The sequence below is a fragment of the Megalops cyprinoides genome, chromosome 14, assembly GCF_013368585.1.
Source record: "Megalops cyprinoides isolate fMegCyp1 chromosome 14, fMegCyp1.pri, whole genome shotgun sequence".
NCBI lineage: Eukaryota > Metazoa > Chordata > Actinopteri > Elopiformes > Megalopidae > Megalops > Megalops cyprinoides.
In genome coordinates, this window is record NC_050596.1 from 24538965 (window position 1) to 24560550 (window position 21586).

The following is a 21586-nucleotide window of genomic DNA, read 5'->3' on the forward strand; positions in this document are numbered from 1 at the left end:
TGTGGAATTTTTCTCAATCTGGTAATGCTGGCCTCACCCTTAATAACACATTTTCTGACATATATTGTTGGACTAAACACCAACATGTCACAGTGCCCTCCATGTTAGTTGAAACCCCTGATTAAATAGTAACATAGACCATAAATCTCATTACACAGGTCAAATTCCTGTTAGGGCTAATTCAGATTTAAAGGCTTTGATCTTTTTTGCATGCCTCATTTGCAAGTTTTTCATGTCATACAATGTTTTTGGCATTCAGACTTAAGTGTCTGTGTGTCTGTTAAAATGGGTGGGACAAAGATGGATTTTCTTGCAGAGTAATTAATCCTCATTGCAGAACACACTCTCAAGATGCTCACTTTAATAATGAAAGCTGAATAGACACTCAGAGAAAATAAAGCAATTCTGGAACTGAGACGAACCTTTTCAATAATTCAGCATGAAATGGTACAAATTAAAAAGGTCAGGATCAAATATTTTTATTTTAAAAAGGAAAAACACAGCAGGGTGCTTCGTTCAAAGTTTTTGGTTTTATTCTAACATTATTCATCAGATAACGCTAGATCAATAACACAGTACACGCAAACCAGCCATTAGGATTACAGTGTTTGAACATGCTGTTAAATTCTTCATGTGAAACAGTCAATTTGAAATTAAGTGCAGAGGAATTTTAAGAAGGCACCTGTGTATAGTAGCATCCTACAGGGGATGTGCTTGAAGCACATTGACACCGATAGATAGGATGTTGTTTGTGCTCTGATCTAACAAGGACAGTGCGCTTTTTCCATTTGGGGCTCTATTTATACGGTGGTTCAGCTTGGCTCGACATTACATCACATTACATTATTTGCAAAGCACATTCATTGCAGTGTGAACGGGCCCATATGCAGCCTTGCCTGTTAGAAGTTTCAGCTGTAGCAAATGTTATAGAAACTGAATTGACATGTTTCTTACCCCTTTCAGGCATGACACGAAGTAATGTATTACAATGAAATGAATACAACTTGCATTTGCTAGTTAGCTACACATAACCACTTTTTACTAAATAGCTACACGAAATATTTCTACTGTTTTTGGGGCTAAATATTTGGAGATATGTCATGATGTACCCTGACACTAGCTGGAACTGCATGGCGAGGACCAAGAGCACTGTTTTTTTTTCAGTATAGCTGAGGCTACAGTGTGGATTCAAGGTCTTCCAGGAGGAGTCATCATAAATAACTGCTTTATCCAGCCACAACCACTGGAAACAGTGTCTGTCAAAACCATACCATGTAAATGAGCCTTGGGATTCATTACTGCCTGTTGGATTTGCTATTACCCGAGACAGGAGACTGTAAATTTTTCTCTCTAGACTTCTAGCTAGATAGGTAGTTAACTGGTAAAGTGGTCTGAGATGTTTTCTGACTGATCCAACTATGTCAGCTGTTTCACAGTTCTGTGCCCTGTTTGTAGCTGCCTTCCATTCAAATCATAGGGAATGTTGCTGTCAAATAAATGTTGAGTGTTAAAGTATAGAGTGCTAATAATAATAATAATTTCTTTTTCATTTGCTTAGCTACTGTACCTGAGATCTTACCGCAAATTCACTTATCTCAGGAAAGTGAGACAGTGTAGTATGGGACACATGACGAGAACAGCATATGATAGGGAAGATTATTCGTAGGTGCATTGTGACTGATTCTACCGGATTGTCAAATGGGGTGAACTGATTCAAATTTAAAATTTAATATAACATCAAATAGAAAGTCAGTTTTTTATGCTATCCCCTGGGCTTTGCCCATCTAGGTACCAATAATGTTGTTATTACACATGATGACCACTGCAGTGCATAACTTGTTTGAATTTTTCCTGAGCAGAAACATTGTGGAGAGAAAACAATCTTGTCAGATCAAGCAAAACACTCTCATTCTGGGCAAACTCCATCCCAAATGCACATCTCCTACATAGCAGCTTAAACTGAACACGCAGTCCTCCACAGAAGCACTTAAGTAGGGTTTATCCACAAGTATCTCAACTCTGATTTGGCTCTACTGTTACTGAATAGCAATTTTTAGTCTGGATAAAATGAGGATCACATTTAATCAAATCCCAGTAGTTATACTGACATGGCTCTTCCAATAGAGTTTTATGAGATCCTGACACTTTTGAGGGATGAGTTTTGACCGTTCCTCCTGGCAGAATTACTGATTAGGTACTGTTCTTTTATCTGATGACCAAACAAGCTTCCAATTGTCATTCAAGTGTAATTTGTTGAACTCAAGGTACCTCTTTAAGTGGTGTGCCGAGAGTTCTTCCTTCCAACCCAGCCAGCAATGACGCAGCCATGCAAGTAGCTTTGAAAATAACTGTCTGACACTTTGTATTTCTAAGATGCCAGTTTGTTTTGGACATCTCCAATTGTTGTCTTTGGGTTTACGGTTGCTCCCCAAACCACTTGTCTCACAACTCATGCATGCAAGACACAGTTGTTTCTTCATTCTGGAAGGGTTTTCACTGTGCCACTAGCTTTAAATTTCAATAGATACTACAGTGGAAAATGTTGGATATAGCTTTTTGTGATTTTTGTGATCTCATAGTTTGTCTAGGTCTATGACTTCTTATTTCCATTCTTTGGAGAGTCCTCTGACGTTATCCTTATTAATGCACGCTACTAATGAACTTCTTCAGTCGTTTTTTTTCTTTTATACTCCAGGGAAAGAGGATATCTGTCTATACCTCTATAAAGTGTTAGTGGGGGGCTCCTGAGTGGCTCAATTAGTAAGACAATTGTCTTGAATGCAGAGGCCTTTGGCCTAGGTTCAAAACTGTCCATATTACTAGTCAACAGCAGTGGAACAAATTATTTTCGTTCCACTGGGGGTAGGAGCGGGTAGGTTCATGAGGGTTTTTTCAGCTTGCTGCTCTTAGGCACGCTGTGATTCTTTGGAGGTAACCCAGTTTCTTGGATGACATCAGTGGAGTACTGTCTATCCTCAAATGAGGACCACTTCACCTTTGTTCACTGTATGACTTGTAGTGTGAAAAATAGCCATCAGAGTGAATTGTGGAATTGCATTCATGCTACTCTATTGCTTTTGTATGAGCACCAAGGTTCTCATAATGAGACAAGCCTAATGTGCATTTGGCTATTCTAAAACAGGGTTACAAGAAGGGGAAAAAGGGTTACTAAAGTCAGGACCCAATATGGCAATAAACACACACACATCACTTCTGTTATAGTATACTTTGTGAATCTGTTACAAAATATTCTGAAAACCATCTTAGAAATACATTTATGTGTATTTTATTTAAATGAAAATTTGCTGTATTTAATTAAAAAACTACATTTTTTATTATGTATATGGTTTACTGTTGTGGTCAATTTGCTTGAAAGCAGCAAACCTTTTATTGGGGATAATACTGATGTGCCGGCCTCCTGAAACTGAAGCTTATTCAGTGAAGACCTTGGACAACACTAGACGATTGGGCAAGTACATAGTTAGGACTGGAATGAGGAATAGTATAATATTGCAATTTGCCTGAGAGGCATATCATGTCCGTTGCAATATAATGGGTATATAATTCCCTGTATTGTCATCCTAGCCATTGTCCAACTTTCAAGTCTTTGGAAATTATAATTATCTGATTATCTTACTGGGGGAATGTGCCAGTGGTTACGGTGCAGTGGTGGCTAGCAGAAATATGGGAGGATAAAATCTTACTTTAAACTCATCTTTTCTCTCACATTTTTTCTCACATCCAAAAATCTGTTCTGCAATTTCACCATGTTAAGAAAAATAACATTACCCCAAGATGAAACTAAGAGGAATGAAGTTGGCAGTCAGTTAGTAAAAATGAAGTTGTGTATGTGCCACCAATTGCTACCGCACTCTTTCAAGACATATAGACACATACACATATGTCCACTCTCACACGCGTACACTCACACTCATGTATCAGACAGAGACAGAGATTGCTTTTAGTTTGCTCAGTTGGGTTTATTGAACAGGACGCTCCCTACGTTACAGCTCTAAAAATTCTCGACGCGCCGGATGGAGCCAACGGTGGGGTGCATGGCGTTCCAGTCAGTGAAGCGGCGGTACTCGCCCTTCTCCAGCAGGTACTGGCGTCCGCGGTAGTTGGGGTGCTCGTAGAAGACCCAGGCACCGTCCAGCACGTTGCAGGAGTGGACCTCCCGCTGGCGGAAGTGTTCAGAGAGCATGGGGACGTCGTCGCTCAGCTCCATCATCTGACCCTTGAACTCAGGCTGATCATAGATGCGGAGTCTGTGCATGCCAGATCCCTGAGAGAGAAAACGGGAGGGGGGGGGGGGGGGGTTATTATTACAGATGCACTGTAGAATAAAGGGTACTCTACCATTGTTGAATCTACTGATAGATTTCAGACACACTTTGTTGCTTGGAGCACTTTCTAAAACCATTTGATTATCCAAAACCCCCTCAGAAAAAAACTTAGATCACCACCAGCAATATCTGTACGCTACTGGCCAAATTAATTGACAAGAAACTTCAGGTCTCATGAGTCATTTGGGCATACTGTTAAACCACCATCAGGTTATGGTAGTGTACTAGTTGGAAGGTAGTGAACAAGAGGAAGCCAGGACTTGTTGTCTTATCGTAGAGAACTCTACAGAACCAAAGATACATGGGTACTCCTGAATGAGTGAGATCTAACAGTGGGTGATTGATTCAAATGTGATTGTTTATTAATTTTAAACTTTCAATTCACTGACTTGGAAGGAATCTGAACTTAAGGTTTTGCTTGCTTTTAATTTGGTGATTGGGTCAACTTCATTTATATCACACCCTTTGCATTGCTAACCATCTAACAATGCTAGATATTGACACTTAAGAAAGTTTTTGGTTGTTCTTGAATACAACAGGAAATAAAACTTTCAAAAGTCAAAACTGCCCTAAAAATGTCAGCTGGATCTGCAGTCTATTAACGAAAGCTAGCAGCTAGCTAGCTCATTCTATCTAGCTAAAGGTACAGTCCTCCACTTAAGTTGCAAACTTGTTGACACTTGGAAGAAGCTGAACTAAATACCTAGTTAGGTCTGACATAAAACAATGAAGAGGGTCATACTGCTATCACTTGCTAACTTTAACATTGTTAACTACCACACCTAGCTAGCTACCTCAGTAGAGTAAGATAAGCATCTTCTTAACCTCCATACATGGCAGCGATGCCAAAGAAAATGCACAAGATTGAATCTGGGTTAATCTGGGTTTGCTGTTACTAGTTGGTAGTTAACATTCAAGGGTAAGTGCAGACTGCAAAATTGATTAGGAAAAAAGAATTGAATATAGGCAGAAACAGCTAAATCTTCCTCTAGTGTTTTGTCTACATTTGGGATGCAATCTACAGAGAGAGCCCTATTTGCCCAGCTAAAGTAGACTCCTTAAAGACAGTATGTCGACCCCTCTGCCCTGCCACTTCCCTGCCTTTGCTCTCTAGACCAGCGTTTCCCAAACCTCTCCTGGAGGACCCCTTGTCCTGCATGTTTTAGATCTCTCCCTGTTCCAACACAGCTGATTCAAATGATCAACTCGTTATGTACTCCTGAAGCTGCTCAATAACAAACTGATCATTTAAATCAGCTGTGTTTGAGCAGGGAGAGATCTAACAGGACAAGGGGTCCTCCAGGAGAGGCTTGGGAAACGCTGCTCTAGACGATCAGATGGGCACAGCTGAAAACTCTCTCCCAGTGTGTAGCAGAGCGAAGCTGAACTGGCACGCTGGCACACGCACCATCGCTACGCCAACACCGGCCTACCCCATCCCCGAGCGGGAGAGTACTTACAGTCCGGATCAGGCGGCAGGACCTGATGGTCTCGTTGAAGCCCATCCAGCGCTGGTACTCGGGGTACTCGCCCCGGGTCAGGATGTACTGGTGCCCCATGTAGTTGGGGCGCTCGTACAGGACCCAGGCCCCGCTCTCCACCCTGACAGAGTTGCAGCGGCTGAAGTGGGAGCTGAGTTCGGGGCAGTCGCTGCTGCACTCATAGGCGCGCCCCTGGAAGTTCCTGTCCTCATAGAAGATGATCTGTAGGGGAGGTGCAAACACACATCATCATTAAGGGACATTAGTTCAAGGGAGTTCTGTTAGATGTAAGAATAAATGCCTGGCCACCTACCTTCCCCATGCGGTCCATGTTTGGCCTAATACAGAAGTGTTATTTTCCCCTGAATTAAACTGTATTGACAGCTGTCAAGGATGACGTTTATATAAGCAGGACAATGATATGTTCTGCCAAGAGGGTCATTGTCATTTAAATGGACTCAGCATTTACATCAGCACATTAGCTATTGCTGCGTTTGTTTAAAAATACGCGGCTTTATGCAAAGTTTAATGTCTATTGTTTAGAAGCTGACCTTTTCATCCTACCACGCCTGATTCCAGAAAAGATTTATTTATCCGATTAAATCATTTCCAGCAGTCGGTTACCTATTGCCAAAGGATGGATGCTAGTTGCAAAAACAGCAATGCTGCTCCTTGCACTCATTTTCAAGAGGTGAACAGTGGAATATGAGTGTTAGTAGATGTGCTGCATTCTGACTAGACTGTCATTTGGCACTAACCATTCAGCCTTTGGGACTCTTCCAAGCCCAATGTGGAGCTTCCTTGCAGTCACTGCTAGCACTCGACTGTTCCACAGCTGGGGGAATTTATTTCCGAATTTTAGTTCATTAAGAGTTTGCACAGAGTTATGTATTTGTAGCCCTGTTTGTGAATGTAAATTTGCGTGTCCACAGGTACACACAAATGGGTGTTTCCTACTGAGCGCAGTTGATTTAGTGTAGAATCATTCTTATTTTCATCTTGATGCTTTCTGTGGCTGGAGTGTACATTGTATTGATTCCCTTTTACCTCACCTGTATGAGCAAGATGCATTTAAAGTTATATGACTGTTGCACTTCACTACATGACTTAGCAGAACTTTGGATAAGTGGCACCAATAAACATTATCAAGGTGTCAGTGTGTCATTGGAATGCAAGCTCACCATAAGGATTGAGGTTTCATTTGGACACTGGACTAGAAAATAAACTTTTGGACAGTGGACTGGAAAGTAAAATGTCTAATCAGTAACCTTGCTGTGCGTTTAAAATGGAATGTGTTGTTCCTTACCTTTACTATTGTGGTTATCCATGTTAAATACAATCTGAAAGGAACAACCCTTGACCAGCTGTGTCACTGGGTAACACATGACCGGCTGGTGTGATGCGACCCAAGGCAGAGCCAAGTGGCTGTTACCCACCCTTGAAGGGCTGGCTTTATTTTTACACAACAGCATGGCTTGGTGTGGGTTAATTTGCTTATACCATGGTTACAGAGCAAGGCCACACACATTAAACAGAGTTTTATATTTTTACAAAAAAAGAGTTAATTTTTAATTAATTAGTGAGACCGTGAGAAATGGAAATGTTAGCATATTTGACTAAATTAAACTCAATGAATCATACAGCCAAAAAGCTGTAATGTTAGTACATAGCTACTATATTAGGTAACTACCTATGAATGACACACATTTTATGAAGTCATTTTCTTCAGCTAGCTATCTTGCATGCGTTCAATAAGGCCCATATTGCTCCTCCATAGCATGGTTAGCTAGCTATCAGAAAGCTAAAACAGTATGGATTCTATCAATAAAGTTTTATAACATAACTGCACTAATATTCACGTTAAATACTGAACATCTGCTACTCCTAGCCAGCTAGCTATACATACACTTTGCCAGTGCCAACCATGGTTAACGAATTTCTTTTCTGAATTGAACGAATCTGCACTTGGAAATTTAAGTTACAAGGTTACATTTATTGTCACTTGCTTTTGTTAGATGGGGGGGTATTAGAACCAATGAACCCAGTGTGGACTGAGATTTGTCAAGGCAATATGTGCACAACCATGTTCCTGCATCTCTGCAGTTGCCAAACATGCTGAATGAGATTCAAAAAGCTCTCATTTAGGGGACTTGGTCATTGTCCGCTGAATTGGCTGCTGGCAGTCACACGAGTGGCTTTTCATTATCAAATGTCAGGTGAGATTACAATTTAGAATTACATCTGTCCATTGATTTCAAACTGTGATCAAGCCACCTCTTCTGGAACAACCTCATAGTTGTACATTATAATGTTTCAGCTATGCTGTTGTTGCAAATGAATACATATCGTCCCAACTAGTCAGAGTCCGATATCATCCATCCAATCTATGGTATAAAATACAGTTCTATACAAATGGGTCCAAAGGCTAGCTTGGTGCCTTTGTTAAGAACTGTGCGAAACTGTTTCTGCATAAATCGAAGCAGTTTATCTTGTGATTATACTGCATTCTGCTGAACAACCCATCAATTAATAAGTTAATCAAATCTTATTTGTTGCAGTGCATTTTCACATTTGAAATGGACAGAAACTACAGACGGCAAGAGTGACTGTTAAGGAATAAATCACTTCTGAGGATCAAAGGCATCTGTTTTTGAATAGAAAAATCATGCATAATGCTCTATCGATAAACATGAACTGTTTTTATGAAATGCATCCTAACATGTAATCTGAAAAAAGACTTGAAAGTTTTCATTAGGATAGTATAGTAATAGTAATACAGCATGGAAATAAGGCGCCAGTCTGGATCCCAAAATGTTACATAAGCTGTCATTTAAGACTTCATATATGTCTACCATTTATATCACCTTTGATGTGCCCGTCAATGAAAGAGAAACTTCAACTCATTTTCTGTTGCCCATTGATTTCTCTTCTGTATAGTGGTAAATGTGAAGTAGAAACTGGAGAAATACACAAATAGACTCACCATCCAAGAAAAAGAATACTGGCCAAGGTCTGAAAGGGGCAAATGGATTTAGTCTTATCAATCGATTTAACCTACATAATGAGTGACTGCTTAATGCAACCAGATCTGGTGATTTTGTGATTTAATGTAACTATCTCAATATCTTCCTCAAATCAACAAATTTGTAGGTGTTCTACTATTTAATGATTGCAGGACACTTATAATTGGTAAATAAACAAAAATGAGTGGAAGTCATGTATTTGGATCTGGTATGAAGCTATGGAAGTGAACAATGTCAATGAACCTATTTGGTCAAAACATGCACAGTACACATAGAGTATGGTTTCCATAGAAGTTTATTGCAATTTTTTCACAGTCCAATCCCCAGTGGTCTTGTTGATATCACAGGTTAAAATGCCACAGTGTGTCTTATGGACCTTAGGGGGCATGCACATCCACATTGTGTACCTCCTATACTCACCCTTCTCCAGCAGATACTGGCTGCTGTGGTAGTCAGGGGTCTCAACGAAGACCCAGGTGCCTTCCAACACCTTGAAGGAGTGAGCTGTTCTGCTACTATGCTGAAGGGCTCTTAGTTGCCTCCACAAACTGTCCCTCGGAGTTGTGCCTCTCTAATAATTTTGACCTGTAGTGCCCATGGGTCTAGAACAAAGAGGGGATACAGAGCAGAGACACAAAGTTCTGGGAAATGCCCTTATCCCTTTATCCTCCTTAAATGGGGGCATGTTTTAAATGAAAGACTATGCTACATCATACCACACAAGTGACTTTGGAAGTATTCATTTGGTCACCCTTCTTTCCACCCTGATGGAGTAACAGGAGTGGAAACAGGAGCCACTAGCACACTCATATAAGTGGTGTTAGAAGGTTTCTGTCCTTTTATTACATCCAAAACCATTGATTCAGTCACTGGTACATACTGCTCCTGTCTAAAACACATTTAAAAGTTTCAGAGAAGACAACCAATCCCGCCTGTCCAAGGAACAACTTATCTTTTGCACTTTTAATTGTAGTAAACCCAGCACAATAAATAAAAAATAAATATGGATCAGGCATGGAAACAAATATTAATTGTAATTATAATTAAGTCTGACAACAGTTCATCAGTATTTTTTTCTTATCTTTTACTAATCATGACCAACCAGCAATTATGTAGAATAAATTGTGACATTTTTCATTGTGGAAAGCAACCTTCTTTTTCCTGTTACATTGACTGGTCCAAGGCACTGATCTGCACAATTCTTTTCAAAATATTTTTGCATACTATGTGTTACATTAATGAACGTGTGATAAACATTGGCTGTATTTAAACTCAAGTGAGCATTGTATCATATTTTGTATGCCAAAAATGATTCTTCTAAACACTTTGCCTGATTCTTAAAAGTGAAGTTTTTAGCATTAGTATAGGAATAATTCCAACCCAGTGTATTAGATCACTGTATGCTGTTGATTCTTATATCAGTAATTCTTATAAATGGAGTGTTTTGTTTTAAAGTTCTGTTGAGGGGTAGTTGTGTAAGACTGACTATTGATTTCTATTTCAAGATTGAGCTAAAATAGTCTTGACATTTAAATGGCGGCAGGTATTGTAAACTCTCTCATATGCAATGTGCAAAGTTGTGTATTCATTTATTTGAAACCTTAAAACCTTTCCATTCCTATTTTTCTTTTCTTTTTCTTTAGCAAGGAGGGAAAGACATCAGACCTACTCTTGAAAGGGAAAGAGAAAGAGTTCAGACTTGAAAGGGATGGTATATCCGAACTGTTATCGCAAGTATTTGTGTGTGTGTGTGCGTGCATGTGTTTTATGCAACATTACCTAACAAGGGTGACAATAATGTTAAAGGAGTATTCCAAACACCATTTCTGCTGCTCAAAAAGTTTGTTTATTGGCAGGATTGGGAAACAGACTCAGGAAGATGCCCTCAGGAAGAGGATAAAGGCTGAGGGCAGAGGAGTGTCAGTACTGGAGATCTGCAGTGATGCTGCTGGGGGGGGGGGGGGGGGGGGCGGGGCGGCGGGAGGCGTGGAGCATTAGAACTCTGTTATCCTGCGGAAGGAGCCCACGGTGGGGGAGGTGGCACCCCAGTCTGTGTACTGGCGATACTCCCCTCGCTCCAGGAAGTACTGGCGCCCCCTGTAGTTGGGAAGCTCGAAGAAGACCCAGGCGCCGTCTAATACAATACAGGAGTGGACTTCACGGAACTTGAAGGAATCCTGGACCGACAGGCAGTCGTCGGAGTGCTCCACCATCTGGCCTCCGAAGTCCGGTCTCTCATACAGTCTTATCTTGTACACGTTTCCGTAGACCTTCAATTAAGAACAAATAAACATACATGTGGACGACATTAAAACCTCTGCCTTCTAATGCCATTTCTGATGACATTATGATTTGATACAAAAAAAAAATGTACGGACATTAACATGTTATCTAAAGTTTTAAAATGTCCCTGCCGTTATACGGAGGCCCTTGCGCAAAATGTATGACGGTTACATATTTCAGGAAAGAGCTTGTGCTCTAGACCTTGTTTGTGCTGTTGTTTACACATTGATCATCCAAAGTTATGGGTACTGAAAACAAACCCTTAAATAAACCAGGCCTCAAATAAACATTCCCCTTTAAGAGGTTTTCTTGGCATACATCCTTCATCAGTTTATGGGTATGGGGAACTGCTGCCAAAAACGACCCTTTTATCTCTACTTATTGTCTGTTGGCTTTTGACTGATTAATGCCTTGTTGCTGCTCCCTGTAGCATTCCATTCTATGTTGTGCACTTCCCAGCGAAAACTAGCCCTGCACTCTTTAGCGTCCAAATTCGCAGCACAGAACCGTGCAAGTACTGAATAAAAGGCATTTAAAAGGGCCTTTGGTTACTGATAGTTTGCATCAGATGGCAATACAGATTTATTTCAAATTTATTAGAAATTATTTTTTACACCCTGGGAGCAGCATTAAATATACAGTATCGCTATACACACGGCGGTTACAGTACACAAATATTGTGCAGTTATATTAATGAAACACTTGTCAGTCAAAATTGTTGACCCAATTGAGCATACATGCTGAATGACTTCAGACCTGTGTAAAAATATTCCTCAGTGTCAATACTGTGAATTTATTACAGAACAAAATCAAATAAGATTAGAGGTATTTTCTACTCAAAGGACGATGTGCAAGCAGTTATTTGCAATATCTGAAAATCCCAGTTTCATTTTCTTTTTAAGTGCTTAAGACATGCAACACTCAAGACTCAGGCTCTCGGGCTTACATTTTTGATTAACCGGCAAGATTTGATGCTGTCACTGAAGCCCATCCACTGCTGGTGGTCAGTATACTCCCCAGGGGTCAGCACGTACTGGTACCCCATGTAGTTGGGGCGCTCGTACAGGACCCAGCTGCCGCTCTCCACCCTGATGGAGTTGCAGCGGCTGAAGTAGGAGTGCAGGTCTGGGCAGTCGCTGTTGCACTCATAGCAGCGACCTTGGAAATTCTTCTCCTCATAGAATATGATCTAGGATGAAGCAGGAGTCAGACGCGACGGTGAGCTTCAAAACTACAATGCATCTCTGCCTTACCATTATCAGTCACTTTTTTTTTTTTTAATGCTAGTAGCAATTTGGGGTGCTATTGCTAAACAAAAGCTGCTCGGTCTTGCAAAAACTCCAGAGAACACTTGCAGAACTTACATTAGCAACAACAATAAAAAGATCCCTCAGGTCATTTATATCAGAGTCTATTATATCTGAGCAACTCAGTGTCGTCGTCCATTTTATTTGTTAACACAGATTGTGCATTGTTATGCCTGATGCATTGTTATTTCTAATAATCAGTTAAAATGTTTCTGTCTTACCTTCCCCATTGTTGTTACTGCTCTCCTTCCCAAACTGCAGTCACCGAGCTGAAGTTTATATGTATTAACAGAATGTGCCGACAGTGTAAACCAATTGTTATCTAAATTACCCTGATTTGCATATCAGCAAAATGGTTTGTTCAAGTTTGATTGTGCTTTGTTCCAATTTAATGACTCTGTATCCAAGCATTGCTGGAACTGTGATCTGAAATTTATAGAGGCCAATTCACAGTATGCTAGTGTAATGCCTTGTTTTAATCAGCCATCAATAATTATTGGAATACAATTGTATTAGTTTACACAAGGGTGTAATACCTAACTTAATTTTTCACACGTTCATTTTTGTTTGCACAAAATGTTTTAACGAAAGAAACATAGTTATTGTCATATAATATGTAGAATTCAAGAATATTTGAGCATGTATTTATGTGCGTTATTTCAGAAGTAAGCTACAGCACTGGGCTTGCAGTATTTTTAAGTAATAATGCAATAATGGCACCAGTTCTATTTTTTTGGAATTGTACATGTAGACTGATCTGATCTGAACATGAGTGGCCCTGTTTTTAGTCGGATTATTTGCAAGATTAATATAAAAATAAAATCTTGTTTGCAAGGCTTACTTCATAGCATTCTTATGGAGATCTTTAATTGTTTCAAGATGATAGCGTATCGTTCGTGATTCCTTGTGGTTGTCATTCCCGAATGCAACGTTTTATTGCAACTCATATTGCATTTGGAATTGTAACAGTATTTAATGTATCGTAAGTTGCTGTTGAGAAAAGCGCCTACTAGATATTTTTCTTGTCATGGATGGATATGATGCATGGCATATATCATACAGCACACACAGAGCTTTCAAGTTGGCTACCACATCTTTAGGCAGCATACTGTGCATGCATAGCTGAATGCAAGAAGCTACCACCTCTCAACCCATTACTTTTATTGCTAGGCGAAACTAAGTGAGCCTTATCGCTGCGGAAAAAAGCAAAAAAATTCAGCAAAAACAGCAAAGGCATTATGGGAATGCTTTCCAAGTTTTGAGTAAATAGGGCTAAATAAATAAATGATGCCTTATTATCTTCTTATTGTATACATAGCCTGGGAGGCTGATGCAATATGGAAAAAAGGTAATACTACAAGGTATCTTTAAATCTTGTACTTTTCTGCAAGCACTGTACAGTTTGCTATTTATTTATTAAATAAATTAGCGATAATTATCCTGGCCATGCACAAATATGTAAGTTTCTCATAGTGGTTATAAATGGCCCTGAACTCAGGAGATGGTCAATTGAAATCCCAAATGGGAAACAGCTTCAGAATATATCCAGCTGTAACAAATAGGTGATAAAAGAAATGTTATTAGCACTGCGTACGCATGTCTACTAAGCAAATAAATAACAATTCATAGACAGAAAGGACAAATTCGGGTCAATTCTGAATTGAACTCATCATTGATCATTGAACTGACTGTGTAATTATCGGAACTAAATGATCTCGGCTAGTAGCTTAACTCAGTATCATCCTCCCATTTGTGTTCATCTTTGGGCATACCTAGCTGGGTTTTAGATGAATAATAATTAAGTTTTATAAGACTTATATTCAATGTATCTCTGACATACCTGCAAAGTGCATACTGCACTCTGCTGCTGTTCCATATTCCACAAAAAGTATGAATACGTTGTCTGAGTTAATTACTAACTATGAATGCATCAGCAACATCAACCCACTTTCAAGAATGAAATTGATATTTTCCATTGACAAGCATCAATATATCTACACCTTTGTGTTTATGAATCATGATGTAGTGTGTTTAACTAGCAGGCCATGTGATGACTTTTAAACTCATTATTATTGTTATTATAATATTGTATCATATTGTAAGATAATAGATATTAGTTAGCTGGCCTTAATATCACAAATATACCCTTGAAAAATCCATGACATAGTGGCACAATAGCCTTGATAACTAGCTAGCTCATGCGAGCCATTTTAGTTTTCAATAGCTGAGTTTAAATAACATAATTTAGCTAGCTGAAAATACAGGATGGCCAGGCAGTTAGATCTGTAAATGGATTGCACTGTTTGAGATCAATCATTTCCCACTTTCAAAACAGGTTCTAGATGTTCTCATTGAGGTGAAATAGGCACTACTGGACACTTAAAAATTGCGATGGACCTAATATCTGAATGTTCCGTACACTGTTTCCGTCTGCTGGTAGGGCAGCAAGAAGCATCCTCGCTATTTTGGCGTTTCAAAATTCACGGCACACATACCTCATAAATGGCTACAATTAGGTAGGTTGTTTCAGGAAATGTTTTGAAAAAATATGCTCTGAAAATTTTAAAATTTAAGTTATTCAGTGGAAGTTATTCAGTGCCCCCATGCTAGCTGTGTTGGAAATCTGTTGCCTTCAGCCTTCAGTGCTGTTACTTGTGGTCAGGCAGTTTGTATTGAGTGATTAAGGCTTTATGTTATATCTGAATATGTTTCTTATTAGAAAGGTATGCAGCAAAGGGGGTTTTACTGAAAATTTTACAATCAATTTCCTTATTATTTTCATGCTTTTTTTGTGAAGGTATCTACAAACTGCCATTACTGGTGATGATTAGGTGGATGTTTTCAAATCTTGCCTTTATTGGCTACTACCTTGTGTTTACCTTCATTGGCTCAAATGCATTGTGTAAATTATCAATGTTTCCATGCAACAAACTTTTTCGAATAACCCTCTAATATCGAGCAGGTTACTGAGTGCATGTTGCAGCCTGTGGAAGTCTTCTGCCTGAAATGTTTGTGTATTGATCACTGATCTGTTCTGGAGCTGTGGAATACAGTGTCAGTCAAACGTTTGGACACACCTACTCATAGAAGGGTTTTTCTTTATTTTTACTATTTCCCACAATTTGAAACAATAAAGACGTCAAAATTATGAAATAATACAAATGGAATTATGCAGTGACCAAAAATGTGTTAAACAAATCAAGAGTATCTTATATTTTAGATTCTTCAAAGTAGCCCAAATGTATTTTAGAAATTATTATTATTGTTGCTGTGGTAAAGAAATTCATACGTAGCATCAATTTCACTATTTATATTTGTCTAAGAAACAAATTCAAGCATTTAAGCATCAGTCTTTAGATCAACATGTCTTTGAATGTATGTTCCCCATTATGTTAATCAGGTGTGTGCAAAATTTTTACTGGTACTTTCAACATACTTCACAGAATTGCTTCTCAGTGTATGGACTTCTTCCTTTTCTTTTATACAAATGTTCTAGTAGAGACATTCATATTACATGGCTTTTTGCCTTTCGAAGGATATGAACAATTGCTGTTACTACACCTCAAGTCCACCTAATGTTTCTTCCTGTATAATTTTTGTAAAATTTTATTTATTTATTTATTTATTTATTTTTGGAGTTCACAAACTCTTAATTCGTTGGCCAAACCTAGTTTTGGCTGCAGTTTCCGCTTTCCTGCTGTGAATGTGCTGAAGCATTCATTCTTGTAATGTTTGGTTTTCGCTGCTGCAGTACTTTGTAGGTCCACTAGTGAATGGTTCAGAAAATGTAATATGTAGACCCACTTTAAGGATTTCTACGGAGCTACAGTAATTAACTTGAACTTAAACCTAACACTTTTACATTTCCGACACTTTTGATTAGACATAAGAATCTATGTTTACTGAAATTCTTGGAGCAATCTGATTTACAGTGAGAAAGCCCCCTACAATATTTAGCCACATTTTTTCAACGAAGTTGCACAAAAAGATACATTTTATCATTTATTCACAAAACAGTGCCAATATCCCTGGCTACCTTTGACCATAAAAGGAACATTTTAAAAAATCACCTAGCATGTGAATAGTAAAGGGAGCCAGTTCCAGTGATTTTCATGCACTCAGAATATTGATTTTAAAAACCCGCTAACCTGAGTTTATCAATCAGAAAACCCCCTAACAGGACGGTGGCAGTCTCTATCCTCCCAGAAAAATTGCACCCGATGTGTTGCACTGGACACACATTGCACTCCTATTCTGGTTGTAAAAAACATGGAATGGGAAGGGATTCATATTCAATATTTGCTGGCGTGAATTCACTTATGATTACTTATACATTCTGTTCTCAGATTGTTGGCAATTAGTCAATAAAGCAAGGAGTCCATGTAACTGGCAGGCTCACTTGTAAGGAGCCAATCATTCCTGATAACAATCATTTACAATATAGGAAGTTTATTTTCTTTGTTAGGATAGATGGGTATGAATATATAAAAGTCTCAAAAAGACATCAAAGCACTATTAAAGTACTAGTAAATGCTAAATCCTCTCAGATTTTATAAAAATATATACAAATAGCTTGCATTATTGTTACTAATGTATAGTCATAATTCAAATTTAATATTGATTTTATTTAAAGAACCTTTTTATTTTGCTTTACTATTTATTGATGGAAAAAATGTTTAGTTTCAAGTTTATTGAGTGTATTAACACATGGCAGCCAGTAGGGGAACATGTATGCATTTCCTATTCCACTTTGCACCGCACATAGCCTTCACAAATGAAATTCTGCCTTAAATTCAGAGTCAGAATGCATGTAGCAATTGAACAATGATGTTACAACCTCTTTTTAATATATCTCTGCCTCAGGTGTTTATATATGAAGCAACTCATGATGAGTTTTAAGTGTGAGTATGATATGTGCCTATCTATCAGAAAGAAGTTGCCATTCTGCACAAACTAAGAAATCAGCTGTACAGTTTTACATGCACAAGTCAAAGTAGAATCTACAGTTACTACAGCAGAATGTACATACTAAATTATCATAAAAACATTAAGAATGACTTATTTTTTAAAAAAAGTAACATAGCAAGGCAGTGAGTAAGAGGTTTTAAGAGCTGAGTAAGTTTTTAATCATTTTTATGATGGATTGATGTACCACTTGCTTACAATCTGTCCAATTACTTAAAACAGGCTACTTAATATTTTTGAAGTTATCGGAAGTTTTATTATTCATATACATAGTGTGATGAGAGTGAACAGGTTCAAATCCACCAAAAATGCTCATAGGCTAACTGCTAATCAGCAATGTTAGCAATGTCACATGCACTTCATCAGTTTGACTGCCAAGGAAGTCAAACAAGTGAAGCTTGCTTTAATATGTTTAGTATTTGCTTTAATATGCTTTATTATTTTTTTAAGTAATATAGCATGGCAGTGAGTAAGAGGTCAGGTTTTAATCATTTAACAATAGATTTATGTACTACATGCTTATAATATATCCGATTACTTAAAAAGGCTACTTAATAAATGTTTTTGAATTTATCACCATATTCAAAGTACAAACAGGCCCTGAGAAATGTTGTCACTTTTTCACATTGATCAGAGGGAGGAATAAGATTTAAATTTTATCTCAATCTGTGCTTTAGAATTCTTTAAAAACAAATCTTTACATACAAGAGCAACAGACTGATGGAGTAATTAAAATAATATAGTAATGTGTTGGGGTATATTACTGGTCAGACTAACGAGTTGCACATGTCATCTAAGAAGAATTAAAGACCTGTTTGTACTGCCTAAAAAGAGGCACCTTGGAATACAATTATTAATATGATCTAAAATGATACACATAGCAGCTGTTCATTACATTTTTATATTACTTGTTATAACAAATGGATATTCAACAATGCTAACACTTCGAAATAAATACTTCAAACAAAAACTTCAAAATCTCTGAGTTCCCTGCACACTGAGGTCACAAGTAGTCGTGGAGACGATGAGAACAGGCAACCAGACCAGATATCTAGGTCTGCCACTTTAATGACACATAACAAAAAGACAAAATGAATGACACTTATGCTTCAGTTTTATATAAACTTCTTTATATAGTTTAGCTAAATATTTCAAATATATGGAAATATTTATCTTGAGCACAGCATTACCTTCCCTTTCTACCCACACACTTCAGTGCCAAGAGGAAAAAAACATAAAATTGCTTTCATACATAACTCAAAAGCTACCTGTTTTGCAGTAAACCCTAAACCTTGAATTAAGCAAGTTACTTGCTTGACTTGCTTGGCAGTCACGTCGAGATTGTACCTGTGTCATTGCTAACATTGCTGATTAGCCATTAGCCTATGGACATTTTCTTGATGAATTTGGATAAGTCCACTCTCATTGCTCATGTAAATCAATAACATTCAATACTGGTGAAAATGATGGCGCAACAGTTTTAACATTTTCAGACAGCTGTATGACATGCAAATAACTGCTGTCAATTCTTCATAAGTCAATATACTTGAAACTGTTGTGATGTAATGCTCCAACAGCAGTGTGTACACATCAGGAGTAAATAAAACCGGTGATTAAAATGGTAGTCGCAGTATACTATGCAATACGGTAAAATCCAGTGTGCAACTGCCCAATAAGTAATTACTGAGAGCTGACCGAACACATTCTGTATATTGACCCAGTTTAAAAATGCTCCATCCACTAGAGGGGTTGCAGTGTCACCGAAAGAGTTAGATGTTCATAAACAGCAATCACAACTAATAAGGGCAAGTCAGTTAGTGTTTAATAAAACCTGGAGTACTGAAGCACAAAAATGGACTTAATTAGAATGTATACAATCTCTTTAAAATTACATTGTTATTTCTTAATCAAGCCTGTACTCTGACCCACTGATGGACACTGATTTGCTGAGGACACAGGCAGTATTGGCTAACTTCTAGAACTTTTGTTACAATAGACAGAGCTATTGTTTATCTGCACCTCTGCTTGGTTTAACCTCCAATCGCAGCTGTTTGCAAGAAATTCTGCTGTCATGCTTTTCAGTTTAGTATCTGTATGTACTTAGGATTTAGTACATAGTGCCTGCTGCTCTCAAAAGGTTTACCTGCTGCATAAAAGTAAAATATGCAGTGACAGTACTAACTTCAGGAAACACGATGGCAAATATTTCAACCATTACTTTGTTGGGTATTCATGTTATTAACAAGCAAGCACAAACAAAACAATTTTGCTGTGAGTGAGACATTTGATTTGACACTACCATCTTCAATATGAACTTAAAAATCTTAAACTAAAGCAGCGCTTTGGTTATTTACGGCACAGACGTACAGTAGCACAAACAAATTATCTGTTTTTTGTTTTGCTGTGAATAAAGATGTCAGCTTCTGTGTGCTCCTCATCTGATCTTGGAAATTTTAAATATGGAAGGGTCTGCCTCACCATAGCATTAGTATATTTTCATATATATCTTGATTAGTGACTTCAGTCTTGTGCACAGACCCATAGATGACTGAAACAGACCAGTCACATAGAAATGTAAGACGTTAGTTACTTTGAACAAAGTAGGGACTGTGTAGTTACATGAAGTCTTTTTAAGAAGACTAATTCTGAAAGAGAACAGGATACTGCTACAGCTGATCCTGGCTCTCTTGAGAACAGATAACAATGTTCGTCATTGCAAGGGTGCAGTGTCACAACCGATTGTGGTCTGAACTCTATTTTAAACACGTATACACATACTCCTATTTTGCATTTTGAGCATGCAGTGTTGCACAAGGTGCCCATCCAGAGTGTGGACTGAACCCTACAGCCTGAGTTCAAAACCAATCATTCCATTCATTGATACTGACCTTGAATCCACATCGGCAGAATAAATTGGCTTGCACCAGGGATAAGGATGAATAGGTCAGCCGCTGTCTCCTCATCTCGCTGCTCTCAGGCACTTTTTAAGCTGTAGGGCATGTGGTGCACTATGGTCTTGAAGTGCAAAATGTAGGCAGATTCCTAAAAAAGGTTGTAAATAAGGAAAACCTTTTAAAAATCATCCCACAATCCATTAACTACATTTTTATCCACACTGCTGAAAAATATACTATTTGACTGAATTTGATTGAGCAAACCATGATGATTGCTGACATCGTTTCCTTATAGGAATCATCTTAATAAGTTAAGGGTAAAAATATGCAGTCCGAATTGTAGTACTTGTGGTCACGGTAACATTAAAAAGCTTTGCTATCCCATGGTTATAAATTGACAAATGTTTGTTAGCATCCACCATTGTGGACACATTGACATAAATTTATGAATCACCCTGTAAATGTCGATATTGTCTCAATTATCTATTCATGCGTTATTTGTTTGAAACATGGAACAAGTCGTGTTGTTCCTCTCTGTACTTTTATGTCCTTGTAATAAGACCCCAAAAACTGGATACAGTACTGAAAATGTGATCTGTAAAAGGCATTGAATAACATTATAAAACCTCATTTGATTTACTCCATGCTTTTTCCTATGTATTTTAGTATCCTAGTCTTTTTTACTCAGTAGAAACAGAATCTTGTGTGGTACTTCTTTGAAGACATCATGAATTGTTTGTTCTCTCAAGATTGAATCCATAGTCCTTTTTTGGAATAGGGATGGCTTCTCATATACTGTTGATGACATGTCTCTCAGCAATGTCATGACTGCAACCCCAAACTTATTAAGTAAGATTAATCACAAATCATTAGTATCTTAAGTACTACCTACAAAACAACCTTTTATTTGAATCCTCTCAACATATGCATATACATATTCAAACAAACCAAAATATATAGCTGCGTTCAGTAATGAGCATGGTGAAAATTGTTGCCATTTTGTCAATGAACATGTTAATTGTTTTTATATTTGCAAATGTAGCCAGTAATATCGAAGATTAAGATAAAAACAATTCATCAGAAAACCTTGTGAATGAATCCCCCGCCCACTCTCCCCTTTGTGAGAGACCTTCATAGAGCAATTGTAATTAACAGCACATACAATACATTCTTGCTTATTCATCAGGATCAGAAATTTAAATAACAAAAGCCCTTCCCATGGTGTATAAAGTATAAAAGCTCTTCTGGACTACAGTACGTTAGACAGAACCTACAAGTGCGTCAAAC

General features: G+C 38.1%; 2 protein-coding genes across 4 annotated transcripts; both read right to left on the reverse strand.

Annotated features, from left to right (window-relative positions):
* Nucleotides 1–4012: 4012 nt before the first annotated feature.
* Nucleotides 4013–6158, reverse strand: crygs3 (crystallin, gamma S3). 2 transcript variants are annotated; one of them, XM_036545259.1, is made up of 3 exons: nucleotides 6141–6158; nucleotides 5807–6049; nucleotides 4013–4285 (listed from the first exon to the last, which is right to left on the reverse strand). In XM_036545259.1, exons 1-3 carry the CDS (start codon nucleotides 6156–6158, stop codon nucleotides 4013–4015), a joined length of 534 nt encoding a protein of 177 aa, XP_036401152.1. The 2 variants fall into 2 exon arrangements, with proteins under 2 accessions (XP_036401152.1, XP_036401151.1); XM_036545258.1 differs by having other exon boundaries at nucleotides 6129–6149.
* Nucleotides 6159–10844: 4686 nt separating this feature from the next.
* On the reverse strand, nucleotides 10845–15874 carry LOC118789053 (gamma-crystallin M2-like). 2 transcript variants are annotated; one of them, XM_036545349.1, is made up of 3 exons: nucleotides 15866–15874; nucleotides 12080–12322; nucleotides 10845–11120 (listed from the first exon to the last, which is right to left on the reverse strand). In XM_036545349.1, the coding sequence occupies exons 1-3, from the start codon at nucleotides 15872–15874 to the stop codon at nucleotides 10845–10847; spliced, it is 528 nt and encodes a 175-aa protein (XP_036401242.1). The 2 variants fall into 2 exon arrangements, with proteins under 2 accessions (XP_036401242.1, XP_036401241.1); XM_036545348.1 differs by lacking the exon at nucleotides 15866–15874 and adding an exon at nucleotides 12662–12670.
* Nucleotides 15875–21586: the final 5712 nt, after the last annotated feature.

Coding starts and splice junctions, on each gene's coding strand:
- crygs3 (XM_036545258.1), bottom strand. CDS start 6,149: ATGGGGAAGGTAGGTGGCCAG. Junction 6,050..6,128: donor TGGGGAAGGTAGGTGGCCAG/GCATTTATTCTT, acceptor CCTCCCCTACAG/ATCATCTTCTATGAGGACAG. Junction 4,286..5,806: donor CCTGCCGCCTGATCCGGACT/GTAAGTACTCTC, acceptor TTTCTCTCTCAG/GGATCTGGCATGCACAGACT.
- LOC118789053 (XM_036545349.1), bottom strand. Junction 11,121..12,079: donor CTTGCCGGTTAATCAAAAAT/GTAAGCCCGAGA, acceptor TCTTAATTGAAG/GTCTACGGAAACGTGTACAA.